The sequence below is a fragment of the Ahaetulla prasina genome, chromosome 3, assembly GCF_028640845.1.
Source record: "Ahaetulla prasina isolate Xishuangbanna chromosome 3, ASM2864084v1, whole genome shotgun sequence".
Taxonomy (NCBI): domain Eukaryota; kingdom Metazoa; phylum Chordata; class Lepidosauria; order Squamata; family Colubridae; genus Ahaetulla; species Ahaetulla prasina.
In genome coordinates, this window is record NC_080541.1 from 123338262 (window position 1) to 123353184 (window position 14923).

General features: G+C 43.4%; 1 protein-coding gene across 5 annotated transcripts in view; it reads right to left on the reverse strand.

Annotated features, from left to right (window-relative positions):
• LOC131195536 (quinone oxidoreductase-like protein 2) overlaps positions 1-9530 on the reverse strand; it is a 32849-nt gene extending 23319 nt beyond the window's left edge. For 4 of the 5 annotated variants that reach the window (XM_058177521.1, XM_058177520.1, XM_058177522.1 and 1 more), the window contains exons 1-2: positions 9374-9530; positions 2543-2699 (exon numbers count right to left, since the gene is read on the reverse strand). In XM_058177521.1, the coding sequence (XP_058033504.1) occupies positions 2543-2699; positions 9374-9444 (228 nt within the window). In that variant the 5' untranslated portion in view covers positions 9445-9530. The remainder of the gene's footprint in view (positions 1-2542; positions 2700-9373) is intronic. The other variant, XM_058177519.1, reaches the window with a different exon arrangement.
• Between the last annotated feature and the right edge of the window lie 5393 nt (positions 9531-14923).

The window sequence follows — 14923 nt, forward strand, 5'->3', positions numbered from 1 at the left end:
GATCCTGCTTCCTTTCCACAAGGTCTATATATTGATTGCCAGAAAATGAGGGAGAATTGGTTTTTTTGAATGTGTTTCTTTGTGTCAGTGTTGACTCCAGGAAACTGACCAGACAAGTGTCCATGGTTTTCTTGGAAAGATTTTTCGGAAGTAGATTGCCATTGCCTCTTTCCTGGAGCTGAGAAAGCTGACTGATCTACAGTCATCCAGCTGGCTTTGTGCCTAAGATGGACTAGAAGTCATGGTCTCCTGGTTTCTAACCACTACTCCAAACTGGTTCTCTAGAGAATTAACTAGAGGTTGCATAAAGTAATCTGGTGAATAAATACCTATCCTATCAATTCTGGCTAGAAGAAATAGTTTTTACTAAACTGGTAAGGAAGCTATGATAACCCCAGTTTCTTCTCAGGTTACAAATATACCTTACATTATTCATAAAAATAGGCCTGTGTTCCTGGATTCCTAAAAAAGAAGTGCTATGGGTCAGCATGCTTTGCCAGCCATTTGCAAGATTTGGACAAAACAATACACCCCATTAGGATTAAGCATAATACTATAGACAGGTTCAAAGCTTCTAGAAGTGAAAAAATATATACCAAGATCTGAACAAGCTTCTAAATTTGAGGGAAACTACTGCCCTAGGGAATTTTGTTGCTGTTTTATGTTAACCCAATAAAATGTAATAGGGATTCAACTACCACCATTTTTTTTGTTTCTGCTTTTCAGTAGGACATTAATTTTTTTATCGTCTATCAATCAAGCTGTCAGCCTTTTTATGGTCTCTTTACGAGCTGTCTGAGTAGTAGCTGACACTGTCTTTTCAAAGCATATCAGTTTTGATTACTGCATTGCAAACATTATACAGCTTCCATGACCTAATCAACAAGAAATCCACAAGTCTGAAAAATGTCAGCTCTCTGTGAAAAATCCTCATTTGCATTCTCTTATAATAGCCACAGCCTCTTTTCCCATATGCATCACTGCATTTTGAAAACTCCTAGCTTAATATCTCAAAACATGATTGACGAAGAATCTTTGCCTTAAAAGTCCAACCTATGATCAATTTAGCAAGCAAATAAAATAAATAGGAAATATAATTTATAAACGTATTCATTTCCCCAAGGACTAGTTGTGTTAATCAGCACCTTAAAGACTAACCATAACTCGATAGTTAAAGCCTTCACAGATCATGTTCCACACCTTCAGATGCAGTGAGTAAATCTGCCAGAAATTCATTTTTTGGAAGATAATAAGAAGAGGAGAGGATGGTTCGTCTTTGTTTCAAATAACATACATGCTCCCTAGTTATTTCAAATACCAAGGAAAAACTAATATCTGGTCTTTCAAAGCTTTAAAATGTTTTCCCAGATTTGTGGGGAAATATGTGGTAGCAGTTATGGTTCACAAAGTCAGGCCAATTTATTTTGTCTTTACGAAAATAAGGTTCTTTCTCTCTCTCTCTCTCTCTCTCTCTCTCTCTCTCTCCCTCAACCTATATTTCATGCTTTCCAGTTACAGGATCACTTTTCTGCTATACGTAGCAAGTAGATATAGCGTATATATGATATGGCTTCTGCTTGTCAAGTAATGCTAAAGCAAGCAACATTTACAGTATTTACACAGAGATGTCAGAGTCATCGGTATGGGATCCTTGATATTCTATGAGTTTGGTTCTTTTCTTGCAGATGTTTCATTACCCAACTAGGTAATATTATCAGTGCTAGAAAGGAGTGGGATTTACTCTCATTTTATATACTAGTGGCTTGCCACGTCAATGTTGCTGGGAGTGGTCTTGGTGGTTCCTTAATTAAGCTGTTGTTTACTATTACTTGTTTGTTTAAGTTGTCAGAGAGTACCAAGGACTTAAGACTTCAATCTTGAATTACAAATGTTCTCTTCCATCAGAGTCACTGGTTTTCATTAACAACAGGGAATAAAAGCACATTATTTTCTTGGTCTGTTTTAAGTGTTGGTTCATGACCCTACAAATGCTCTTTCCAGGTGCATTGTGAATTATCTACAAGCAACCTAGCAAGAACATCTTAAGATGCTTCAGAATAACTGGCTCTTTAATTCCCAACTAACAATGCACTATCAGATAGTCCTTGGTTAATAATGGCAGTTGGGACTGGCAACTGTTACTAAGTGGAAGTAATGTGTTTTTTACCTTCTGCACGTGCATTTCTGAATCAGTAAGGAAAGTAAGTAGATTTCACCCCGGTATAGCTGTATTCATTCAACATCTGTAGCAAGTTAATCTTAAATGGGAAATAGGTGTAGTCCAATTATATCCCACACCTTTGAACTGTATTCAAAGAGTCCAGTTTGGATTCCTCTCAAAAGTCTGATCAGAGAAAGAAAGAGAAGCCTCACCATAGATCTGAATGGAATGTTTCCAATGGCCTCCATTAAAAAGGCCAAAGACCACACGCTGCCCAATCGGTTTTAAACAAACATTCATGGTAATCTAAATCCTACAAACAAAACCATCTTAACTGATCACGTAGGAGAACTTTCAACCCTAGTATTGTTACTTGCTTACCTCATGCGACTGAAGCAAAGCAGATGGGACATCCCTGACAACCAATGGCTTTTTCAGTTCAGTGCACAGTACTGCTCGATAGGTCCTCTGGGACTGCAGGAAGACAATGCTGCCTAGAGAAATGGGGTTCCATGATTTAGGGCCAAAGATATTCTTCCTGTAAAAAAAAAGAGAGGCATGATTCTCAGAGCACTCAGCTTACTCGGGTTTTTTTAACTTCCTTTTTTAAATAAGATTTCTTTTCATTAATCTTGATATTTGCAAATGCAAATGATCATGTGATCCATTTGTTGTAATTGCAAACTTGTGCAATAAAGGTTTGATCTCAGAAACATTAATGTTGTATTCACCTAAATGTGATTTGAGGTCCTCTTTGCATCTTCCCAATGAAATCATATAAGGCTGCAGTCTACAACAGGGGTTCCCAGCCCTTGGTCTGCAGCATGCCAGAAACCGGGCCACACAAACAAAGCCACATCCGTGGGATGCAGTTAGCACACGAAACCATGCACCCTCCAGTCTACATAGAACTGGTCCCCATGCCCCCTCCTTTATCCACGGAACTTGCCACTGGTGCCCAAAAGGTTGGGGCCATTGGTCTGCAGGACAGTTATATGCAAACTATTATCACCAGTTTTGTTTATCGCCAATGGTTAAGGCACTAAACTACAAACGACAAGTTCTAGTCTTGCCTTAGACAGAGAGCCAGCAGGGTGACTGTAGACCAGTCATTATCTGACATCCCTAGGAAGAAGGCAATGGTAAATACAGGTAGTCCTCAACTTACAGCAGTTCATTTAGTGACCGTTCAAAGTTATAACAGCACTGAAAAAAGTGAGTTATGCCCATTTTTCACAGTTAGGGTTAGGGTTGGCAACTGGTTCATATTTATGACAGTTGCCGTGTCCCTGGGTCATCTGATCACTCCTTGTGACCTTCTGATAAGCAAAGTCAGTGGGGAAACCAGATTCACTTAATAATCAGGTTACTAACAACTGCAATGATTCACTTAACTGTGGCAAAAAATGTTGTAAAATGGGGCAAAACTCACTTAACAAATGTCTCACTTAACAACAGAAATTTTGGGCTCAATTGTGGTTATAAATCAAGGACTACCTGTACTTCTGAAACACCTTGCCAAGAAAACTATAGGGACTTGTCGAGGTAGTCTTAAAAGCCTTACACAAACCCTCCCATTGCTCAGTCTCCAGGTTCTCCAGACTATATGTATCTAGCAATTTCAATCCTTCCACGTAAAACTGATTTTACAGGTCACTGCTCATCACAGTTTCTTTTCAATGAATACTTTCTCATTCATTTACAGCCTTCCTAATATGAAACAAAAGCATATGGACATGTCTAACGCCTTCAAGAGGAGGTGCCCTTTGTCTTCCCTGAATGTGCACAAAGATAACAATGCAGTAGAATGCATACGGTGATCAGACAGACATATCGCAGTGGTGTTCTAGCTCAGCCTCTCCTGGGTGCCTTTGACTCAGAATACTTAGAATACGTATTCATTCCATGCAATATAGAATGAGTAAGTATTTATACCAATTTGGAATTTGCTAAGTGATAATTTATTGCAGCTAAAACTTTCCTCTCTCAATCTCCCTTAGGTTTCCTAAGTATGGTAATAGTAGCAGCAACCATCACTATCTTCTTTATTTTGTGAATTCATTTTGTTTCCAATTTTATTGTTTAAAACTCACCTACTTCAAATGATATCATCATCCCAGAACAATGCTTTTATTTAATAAAATAGCTTGCAGCCTGTAAAAAAATTGTAACTTTGTTCATCTGTGAAGTACACAAAGACTTTCTGTTTTAGATTTCTTGAAAGATAAATAATCAGATTATAAAAATCTCTTAATGGGAATTCAAATTTCTCAGTCTGGAAGTCTCCCAACCTCCATAAAACAAGATTGCAGAAAATGAATTATTTTTATCTTTAAGAAGCTGGCAAAAAATCCAGACTTTGGTATATATCCCAAAGGTCTTGCAGTAAGCTAGTTCTGTAAATCATTTTTAAGATTTCAAAGCTGGTTAAGTGCTAAATAATAAATGTTTCATCTAATTTTAAAAGCAATGTATCATTTCTGAATTTGTTTCTCCATTTTTGAATGTCTTTTTAATAGGTATATCCATTTAGTAATGTGGCTGAATTTGGCTCCCGTGCACAGCCTGAGATCACATTTAATTAGTTTTAAGGCATTATGTAACACCACACACATAAACATAACACAAAATCCTCCAGTTTCCCCAAAGGCATAGAAGTCTGAACTGTCCACACAAACATTCAGGCAAAGAGAACACAATTGATGGCAGCATTCCCTTCCAGATATATCACATATCTTCTAGCATCGCGCGCCCCGAGCCCCCAGACTTCTCCCGTTCCCCGGATAGTCAAGACCCTCAGAGCCTGGGCCTTCGGCTGATGTTGTGTAATGCACGGTCCGTGGCCAATAAGGCCCCCCTAATTTACGACCTTATTCAGGGGGGTGCCGCGGACTTTATAAGCATTACGGAGACCTGGTTGGGCGCAGAAGGGGGCGTGCCCCTGGTACAGATGTGCCCACCAGGTTTCCGTGCATTTCATCAGCCGAGAGCCCAGGGTAGGGGTGGGGGGGTGGCGGTTGTGATTAGAGAGAGTCTGGAGCCGAGGGAGACCACTGTACCTCAAATTGTCGGGTGTGAATCCCTCCTTGTGAAGTGGGGCCATAGATGTCAGATGGGCTTGCTGGTCGCGTACCTGGCTCCTTGCTACGTGACAGCTGCCCTGCCCGAGCTCCTGGAGGTGCTTGCTGGGGTGGCAGTTGAAACCCCCAGACTTTTAGTCATGGGGGACTTTAACTTGCCATCTTCCGGCTCGTCATCGACAGCAGCTCGGGAGTTCACGGCTTCCATGACGGCCTTGGACCTGACTCAAGTAGTTGATGGCCCTACCCACACTGGGGGTGGTACACTCGATTTGATTTTTGTCTCTGGTCAGTGGTTGAGAGATCTGGACTTAAAGGAAATAGTCATCGAACCTTTGTCATGGTCAGATCACTCTCTCCTTCGCCTAGACTTTCTGACCGCCACCCAACACCGCAGGGAGACGGAGCCGATGCGTTGGTTCCGTCCCAGGCGCCTGATGGACCCAGAGAGGTTCCGGACGGAGCTTGGGCCATTCCCTGAGGGTCTGGCTCACGGCACGTCTGAGGAACTTGTTGCGGCCTGGGAACGGGCCGCGGCGGGGGCCTTAGATCGTGTCGTGCCTTTGCGGCCTCTGACCCGGCGCAGGTCCCAACCGGCTCCTTGGTTCTCCGAGGAGCTGAGGGGGATGAAGCGCCGGAGAAGACGCCTAGAGAGTTCCTGGAGGTCTAGCTGTTCAGAGGCTGATCGGACACTAGTGAAGTCCTATACTAGGACTTACCTAGTGGCATTGAGGGAAGCGAGGCGTTGCTACGCCTCCTCCCTCATTGCGTCGGCAGATAACCGCCCAGCCGCCTGTTCCGGGTGACTCGTTCCCTTCTTCACCAGGGGAGCGGGATGACCCGCTGCAGGGACGTGCTGAGGAGTTTAACGGTTATCTATACGATAAAATCGTTCAGCTTCGGACGGGTTGGACCAAAATTGCGTGACTCAGGTGAGGCGTCCGAGGGTGGTCTTGGTGACATTGTCTGGGATGAGTTTGACCCTGTGGCTCCCGAGGACATGGACAGGTTGTTGGGTAGACTGAATGCCACCACGTGTTTATTGGACCCGTGCCCTCCTGGCTGGTGCTGGCCACCAGGAGGTGACACGAGGCTGGCTCCAGGCGATTACGATCGCTTCTTTGGTGGAGGGTGTCTTCCCGGCCGCCTTGAAAGAGGCGGTGGTGAGGCCCTCCTCAAGAAGCCTTCCTGGACCCGGCTGTTTTAGGTAATTATCGTCCGGTCTCCAACCCGCTCGCGGCGAAGGTTGTAGAGAGTATGGTGGCATATCAGTTTCTGCACCTGGAGGAAACTGTCTATCTGGACCCGTTCCAGTCCGGCTTCCGACCCGGTTACAGCACTGAGACGGCTTTGGTCGCGTTGGTGGATGATCTCTGGAGGGCCAGGGATAGGGGCTGTTCCTCTGCCCTGGTCCTATTAGACCTCTCAGCGGCTTTCGATACCATCGACCATGGTACCCTGCTGCGCCGGTGGGAGGGATTGGGAGGGGGAGGCACCGTTTATCGGTGGTCCCCCCCCTATCTCTCCGACCGGCCGCAGTCGGTGTTGACAGGGGGGCAGAGGTCGGCCCCGAGGCGCCTCACTTGTGGGGTGCCGCAGGGGTCGATCCTCTCGCCCCTTCTGTTTAACATCTACATGAAGCCGCTGGGTGAGATCATCAGTGGTTTCGGCGTGAGGTACCAGCTGTATGCGGATGACACCCAGCTGTACCTTTCCACGCCGGACCACCCCAACGGTTATCAAGTGCTGTCCCGGTGTCTGGAGGCCGACGGGTCTGGATGGGGAGAAACAGGCTCAAGCTCAATCCTCCAAGACAGAGTGGCTGTGGATGCCGGCATCCCGGTACAGTCAGCTAACCGCGGCTGACCATCGGTGGCGAGTCATTGGCCCCGAGGGAGGGGGTGGGCAACTTAAGGGCCCTCCTGGACGAACGGCTGTCTTTGGAAGATCATTTGACGGCCGTCTCCAGGAGAGCGTTCTACCAGGTTCGCCTGGTGCGCCAGTTGCACCCCTTTCTGGACCGGGATGCCCTGTGCACAGTCACCACGCACTCGTGACGCCCGCCTGGATTACTGCAATGCTCTCTACATGGGGCTCCCTTGAAGGGCATCCGGAGGCTGCAGTTAGTCCAGAATGCGGCTGCGCGGGTGATAGAGGGAGCCCTCGTGGCTCCGTGATAACACCCATCCTGCGAGACTGCACTGGCTACCTGTGGCCTTCCGGGTGCGCTTCAAGGTTTTGGTGACCACCTTTAAAGCGCTCCATGGCATAGGGCCGGGTTATCTACGGGACCGCCTACTGCTACCGAATACCTCTCACCGACCCGTGCGCTCTCATAGAGAGGGACTCCTCAGGGTGCCGTCAGCGAGGCAATGTCGTCTGGCGACGCCCAGGGGAAGGGCCTTCTCTGTGGGGGCTCCCACCCTCTGGAATGAACTGCCCCCAGGACTTCGTCAGCTTCCGGACCTTCGGACCTTCCGCCGCGAGCTTAAAACATACTTATTTAATTGCGCAGGACTGAGCTAGATTTTAATTTATGGGTTTTAACTTGGGTTTTATTTTTTATATTTTTAATTATTAGGCTTTTGAATAAGTTTTTTAATTGTTTTTAGATTGTATTTATTTGCTTTTAAATGCCTGTAAACCGCCCTGAGTCCTTTGGGAGATAGGGCGGTATATAAATATAAACAATAAATAAATAAATAAATAAATAAATAAAAAATATGACTTTGCCAGGTGGAAGTTCAAGGGAAAATAAGGCCAGGTCCGACTTACAAGAACAAAATAGCCATCCCATCAGAAATTAATAGAGAACCATACTGCAACTCATTGATCAAGCAATTGAAAGCGGAATTGTGTAAATGAAAAATAAGTATCTCATCCAAAAAACCCATAGAATAATTTGTCTCAGGCTAACATAGTTTTTTTTATCATGAATGTGCCTGTTAGGTTCCATTTTGTGCATCCAGCCTGCCCATTAAGAAATTGCAAGAACTGGTTTTTATTTGGCAGTTTTCTTTACATTGACTTTCACAAACCAGATAAACCAGATATCTGCAGAAGAACAACGAACCCAAATTTGAGTAGGCTGCCAAGGGATGGGCTAGATCAGCAGCTGGCAGCCTTCTAGTGTACTAAATAATGAAGAAAAGGGGGAGAACTAAGAAGACACCCACTGCAGTCTGGGCAAGCTGCATTGACCTAGTGTATTCAGTATTTGTATGTGTGCCAACCCCATTCAGTTGTTACTGACAAAGTTCTTAAGAGGAATTGAATACGTTATAACTGGGGCATCCAGATACCAAAATTTGCACAACTTGCACTCTTCTGCTGATCCTGTAGCAAATGATTAAGTTATTCAAGAGAAAGAAGAGAAATGTTGCATTGAAAAAGAAATAAGGAAGCAATGGAATCCAGGAGAGATGCAAGTAGAGAGGGCCAAGGCAGAAAGAAACAATTACATTGGAAAAATATAGAAAAAGTACAAAAGCTTGAAGACAGAACCTGAGCTAGAGTGAAAGAAGCCAGGCTGAGGAAATGCTGGAAGCCCAGAAGCTCCCATGAACTTGAATACGCTAAGATTAGGTGGGGACATAAGAATTACAAAATGGCTATTGAGTTCTAGTGTAGTGGGAAGCCATAGTTTTGGTAAAAGTGCCAGCCAGGCAGCAGATACAAAGGAAGGAAGAGCATTAATACCACTAAAAAAATATATCTCAGGGTAGGGCTGTGAATGAGGAGAGGCTGGATCAAAATAGAAAATGCCGAATATTTCAAATGGCGAAAAGTGTCAGTTCATTCAATGCTGCCGTTCATTCAAACGGTAGACCCCGCTAATGTTTTTGGAGTGCGGGATTCACTTTCCTAAGAATTGCTCTCACGGAATTCAACGCTTGACCTTTCGAAACGGGCAGGCGTCAATCTCCTTTAATCCACGGAGATCAGCCCGGCAACAAAACCAGGCGAGGAACAAAACTGGGGTTAACCGAAAGGGAGAGCTGGGATCCTCCCTTCGCAAACGGGAAGGAAAAAGCAAAACTCGATTTTCCAATGGCCAAAGTGGAAGAGGATGTTGGCTTGCAAGAAAAGGCATTGGGGAAAGAGGGCATTTCCGATAAGCAAAAAGCTGCACCTGTGGCGCGCCAACCGGGAAGCGCTCCTGGCGGCCAGGCACCAATGGAGCCACATGCCTCCGCTCACCATCGCCAGGCCGCCCAGGGAAGGTAACTTGACCGTCGCGGGCGTCGCTTAGCTTCCACATCCGTTTCACCCCAGTCGGCTCAATTACCGTAGGCTTTGCTCTCACCTCCCACTGGAAGTTTCCGCCCATCCAATGTACTTCTTAGCCCAATGGGGACGAAGGGAATCTTCCCCGCCTGTCCTTGTAGGGCTTCTTTGCAGGAACTAGGCGACTTACCAAAACCGCCATTTTTAAAAAAACGATCGTAGGGCTGCCCGGTTTGGACGAGTTAATGGCCCGTTAAAGATTGAGAGGAGATGAAAACCCAATTCACGCACCGCTGCGCTTGCCTGGCTTGCAATTACGGAGAGAATGAACCTTCACTCCTGTTTCCGCTTGGCCAGGAGAGGAGCTGTGACTGACAGCCTCAGAGAGATTCCGGCACACGCAGCAGGGCTGAGTGGAGCGTGTGTGGAAACTTGAGTGGACCCCCCTCGCTGTCCGCCTAGATCCGAGTCTGTAGTGTAGTCAGTTGCAGGAAAGGAAGAGGAAGGGTAGCGACTACAACACAACGTTATTGTTCATTGTGTTGCAATGTTGCAAACTACATTCCAATTACAGTAATCACATGCAAGAAATACCTTGAAAGTAACACAATAACACTGTGGGGCCTTAGGGCGTTTCCGAGGACAATTCCCTTAAGCTTTTACTACTGGATATGATGAATGGGGTGGATGGCTATTGGAGTTCAAAATATTCAGAGTATTCCTATTTCTGGCATCTGATATAAACAGACATGCCTTCTGCAATGGGATACTTTTGGGGGAGGGTTCCCCCACTTCTCAATCACGGATAGCCCTGGGATTTACTGATTTATTAACACATTTACATGTCCACAAAACTCACGACTATGACTACAATTAGTTACAAAAAAACCCAACCCATAATTATCAATAGAAAATGTTTCATTACAATTGTTCGTTGTTGTTAGTTGCGAAGTAGTGTCCGACCCATCGCGACCCCATGGACAAGGTTCCTCCAGGCCTTCCTGTCCTCTACCATCCTCTGGAGTCCATTTAAACTCATGCCTACTGCTTCAGTGACTCCATCCAGCCACCTCGTTCTCTGTCGTCTCTTTCTCCTTTTGCCCTTAATCTTTCCCAGCATTAGGCTCTTCTCCAGTGAATCCTTCCTTCTCATTAGGTGGCCAAAGTATTTCAGTTTCATCTTCAGGATCTGGCCTTCTAAAGAGCAGTCAGGGTTGATCTCCTCTAGGACTTTGTTCGCCTTGCAGTCCAAGGGACTCGCAGGAGTCTTCTCCAGCACCAGAGTTCAAAGGCCTCAATTCTTTGGCGCTCAGCCTTTCTTATGGTCCAACCTTCACAGCCATACATTGCAACTGGGAAAACCACAGCCTTGACTATACGCACTTTTATTGGCAGGGTGATGTCTCTGCTTTTTCGTACGCTGTCTAGATTTGCCATAGCTTTCCTCCCCAGGATACAATTGTTAGGAGAACTGAAATCTTCATTTCTAGTGGTTTTCTTCTTACTTTCCACCTCTGGGGAGTTCATCACCTCTGTTAAATTTTTCCAGGAATATTAATTTATTATATTAATTAACTGGACAGAAATTTACTAATTCATTAAGGGATAGAGATGTGCTTACTTTTAAAAATTGTCAAGGTGAACATGCCTTTTCATTTTCATAAGAAAAATAAACCACTAAAACACAGGTCTGTTTTATACGGATCTTTCTTTTAGTAACATTTCCTCAGTTATGATTCTACATGTTCACATATAGAAGTGCTGTAAAAGGGAAAAAGCCTCACACCTGTGAACAAGCTTGTGAGAGATTTTAGTTGTGAAAATAATAGGGGGGGAAATGAAAGGTCCACTCTAGGCCACATTAAAAGTCACTTTTTTTTCCTGGAAAAGGATAAATGCTAGCCAGGTTTCATGTGTGCTGTTTGCCACTCCTTGAATGTAGATAGAGTGAAAAATGTTTTATATCCTTTGTCTGTATATAAAACACATGTTCTAAGTCTCTTTTTATAATGGTAGAGAATTTGAGGAATCCAAGTCAGTTTAACATCAGGTTATTTGGTATCTTTCTCATAAGACCTGACAATTTAGGGTTTCTTAAAAATATTCCCCATTAAATCCTTCTCAAAATACATTTCAGTTTCTTACTGCTGTGATCTGGTTTTTTTCAAACAGAATGGGTTTTGGGGAGTCAGAAAAGAGCAACACTCAGTACAATAAGACAAACGTTGCTCCATTCCTTGGAAGCTACGGGAAACAACGTACCTGAGTGCTTTTATTCATCTGAGAGGCAGTTTTCCTCAGTCTGGTGTTCTCCAAATGGATTGGACCAACTTCCTTAAGTCTTTTGGAGCTTGTTATGAAATCTAGCAACGCTTATGCTATGGTCATTCAAGGGCATTTGAATTCATAGATATGTTGCTTCGGTGTAACCTTTCCAGAAAATTCTGTTATCAATTTTTAAACATTTCCAATTCACTAACCTCTGGAGTTTTAATCGGTAATAAATTACAAATGGAAAATTAAAGCAAGCAAAATAGCCTTCTCTAACTTATAAGAACATGTAATTCCAAATTAAAGGATATTATTGACTAGACATCCAATTGCAAATGGAATAGAAATGTAAGTCTAATGTCTGGATTACAATCTTCAACTTTTTACCATTCAAGATTTATTTCAAAATTGACGTAGACAGAATTTACAGTTTATATAAAATTTATATGTTAGAGTTGATCCATAGATAGTAGTTCAGTTGTTCATGCAAGACCAAGAAATAATTGTATCTAGCTTTCTATAGTTGCCTGTACCAAAAATAAAGACACTTTAAAACAGTGCCAAAGGACAAAAGTGATTTGCTAATATCACTAATATCTTTTGGAGGGATTTTTTTTTATTTTCCTTGTCTGGCCTAGAGACAATTCATTGGTGATTTCCTATCCAAATACTATTTAGGTGCAATCCTATTTTTTTCAGATCCTAGACAAAGTCTGCCTTTATTAGGCCTGAACAAACTATATCAGAAAACATAGAAATCCTCATCAGGGAAAAATATGTTACAAAAAGAATTCTTGTGGCTCCTGGTAACTTTGCCTTTGGTTCAAATAAGGAGATTTTGCTAATATATTTGTTCGTTTCAATGTTCAATTAGGGCAATTTCACTCTGCAGGCTAAGCTGCTGGTCACCCCTGCTGCTCCCAGCTGTTTTATAAGCCAACTTCAGAAATCCTAAACCTGATTTGGGCAACAGCGCCAGATGGGTGCTCAGTCCAAACTATCACCACCCAGGACGTCCATAGTTATTCCCCTGCTTCTTGCCATTCCCATCCATGCAGAGAAGACAAACTCTGATGGCCACCCCTGGGGTAGATAGATGAACCAGCGTCCTCATTTTGCTTTTATGGACCGTTTCTCACCACAGTACTTTTTATGCATTTCTTTTACTTTCCCAAATCATAATAAACATGGATGCCATCACACCATATTCCTATCACACTAGCACAGACCTTTCTTGCTTCTTCAATCCCTGTGGTACCATTTTTTTTATCTGATTCCATAACAATCTAAATAACGGGGGAACAGCTTATTCTTTAATTCCTATGTTCCTCTGAAGGCTCATGAAAATGTTGCAGCAAGGAAGATCTAACAGTTTAGCCTCACAAAGTACCTATCTTGAAAGTTAAAAATTAAAGGGGAAGAGAGAAGGAAGTGGCACTGGACACCATTGACTGCTCAAGTAGGAAAACTGTACCTATCCCCTCCCCACCCCACCAGTCCAATGCCTATAGGGACCAAATCAGCAGTGAAATCCAGCTACCTTCATTACTGGTTCGGGAACGGGAGTGGACGGGAGTGAGCGTGTGCTATGCGCGTGCATGCCTCTTCTGCGCATGCGCAGAGGGTCAAAAATGGAACATAATCCCGGCAATTGGGCAGAACCTCCCGCCGCCTGCACTCCTGGTTTGTGTGAGCCGGATAGATCCAGCCAGATTTCCCCACTGGACCAAATGGAGATGACCTTGGGAAAACATTGAGAAGTGTTACAAAAGCAGTTAGTGAAGAAAAGTGCACTGCATCCTGGGAAAGGAAAAAAAATAGGAGAATCATGGTGGCTCCTCCCTGATTCAATGGTATATAAGAGGGAGAGAAAGGAAAACACAATTAGACTTGCAAGATTCTTTATTGAGATAGCAATAGCACTTAGACTTATATAGTGCTTCACAGTGCTTTACAGCCCTGTCTAAGCAGTTTACAAAGTCAGCATATTGCCCCCAACAATAGGTTATATTAACAGTCTTTTTGTGGAGTTTATTTCCTGATCTAGACAAATTCAAAGGTCTGACAATAGCCGATGCATTGAACCCTCACAATACCACAACAGACTCACTGAAGACTCTTTCAACCTGTTTAATTCTAGGAATACTCTGGACATTGTGACAGGGCCACCAACTTCTACACTCCACTACCGTAACCTTATTAGCCTCTCGAAATTTTTTAAAAGGTCAATAGGTCTTTAAAAACTAACCTACTTTACTCTGAATATTCAGACACTATGTTTTAAGGCCCAGAACACGTGATCCTTCTTTGCTATAAATTAGCTATGTGCAGTGTAGGAATTAAAACACACCTGTGTTATGGGTTTTATTTTGTGGATTTTAATTTTGTAAGCTGCTCCAGAGTCATTATGCCTGAGTTGGGCAGCAATATAAACTAGATAGATAGATAGATAGATAGATAGATAGATAGATAGATAGATAGATAGATAGATAGATAGATAGATAGATAGATAGACAGACAGACAGACAGACAGACAGACCGACCGACCGAACCCTTTTCCACCAAGTGTTTGGAAAAAAAAGCTGGAAAGAAGAAATCTTTCTTTGTGAGATCAAGATGCAATGTCTGAGTATATCTCTGAAAGACAGTTGGCAAGAGATGAAGGGGAAAGCAGCAGCAGCAAATATTATACAATAAATATTTTCACTATTTAATCCTCTGCGTCACTGTGGACATTAGTCTCCATTCAAGTTCAAAGAAATGATTTCTTTGGAAAGTTTTGAGGTGCTGATTCTCCTGTTGTGTCTGCAAATATTTTTCCTGACTTGCCACCAGTCTAGGGAGTTGTAAAATTCCATTAAATTGGTTTGATCACAGGTGATCTTTCCAGGGATTACTCTTGTGATTCCAAACAAGCGAAAATGAAACAAGGGGTCACGTCACATATACATCGATAGATTGAAAACTACGGTGCCACTGGAACACCTTGCAGGTGCAAATAAACCACTGCAGAGCACAGACGTCAAGTTGAAGGAAAAATGTAAGCACAGTGGCAGTAACAGGATGCCTCTTCTTTCAGATACTAATCCAGATTAATACTTTCACTAGACTAGAACAGAACAGAACAGAATAGAATTTTTTATTGGCCAAGTGTGATTGGACACACAAGGAATTTGTCTTGGTG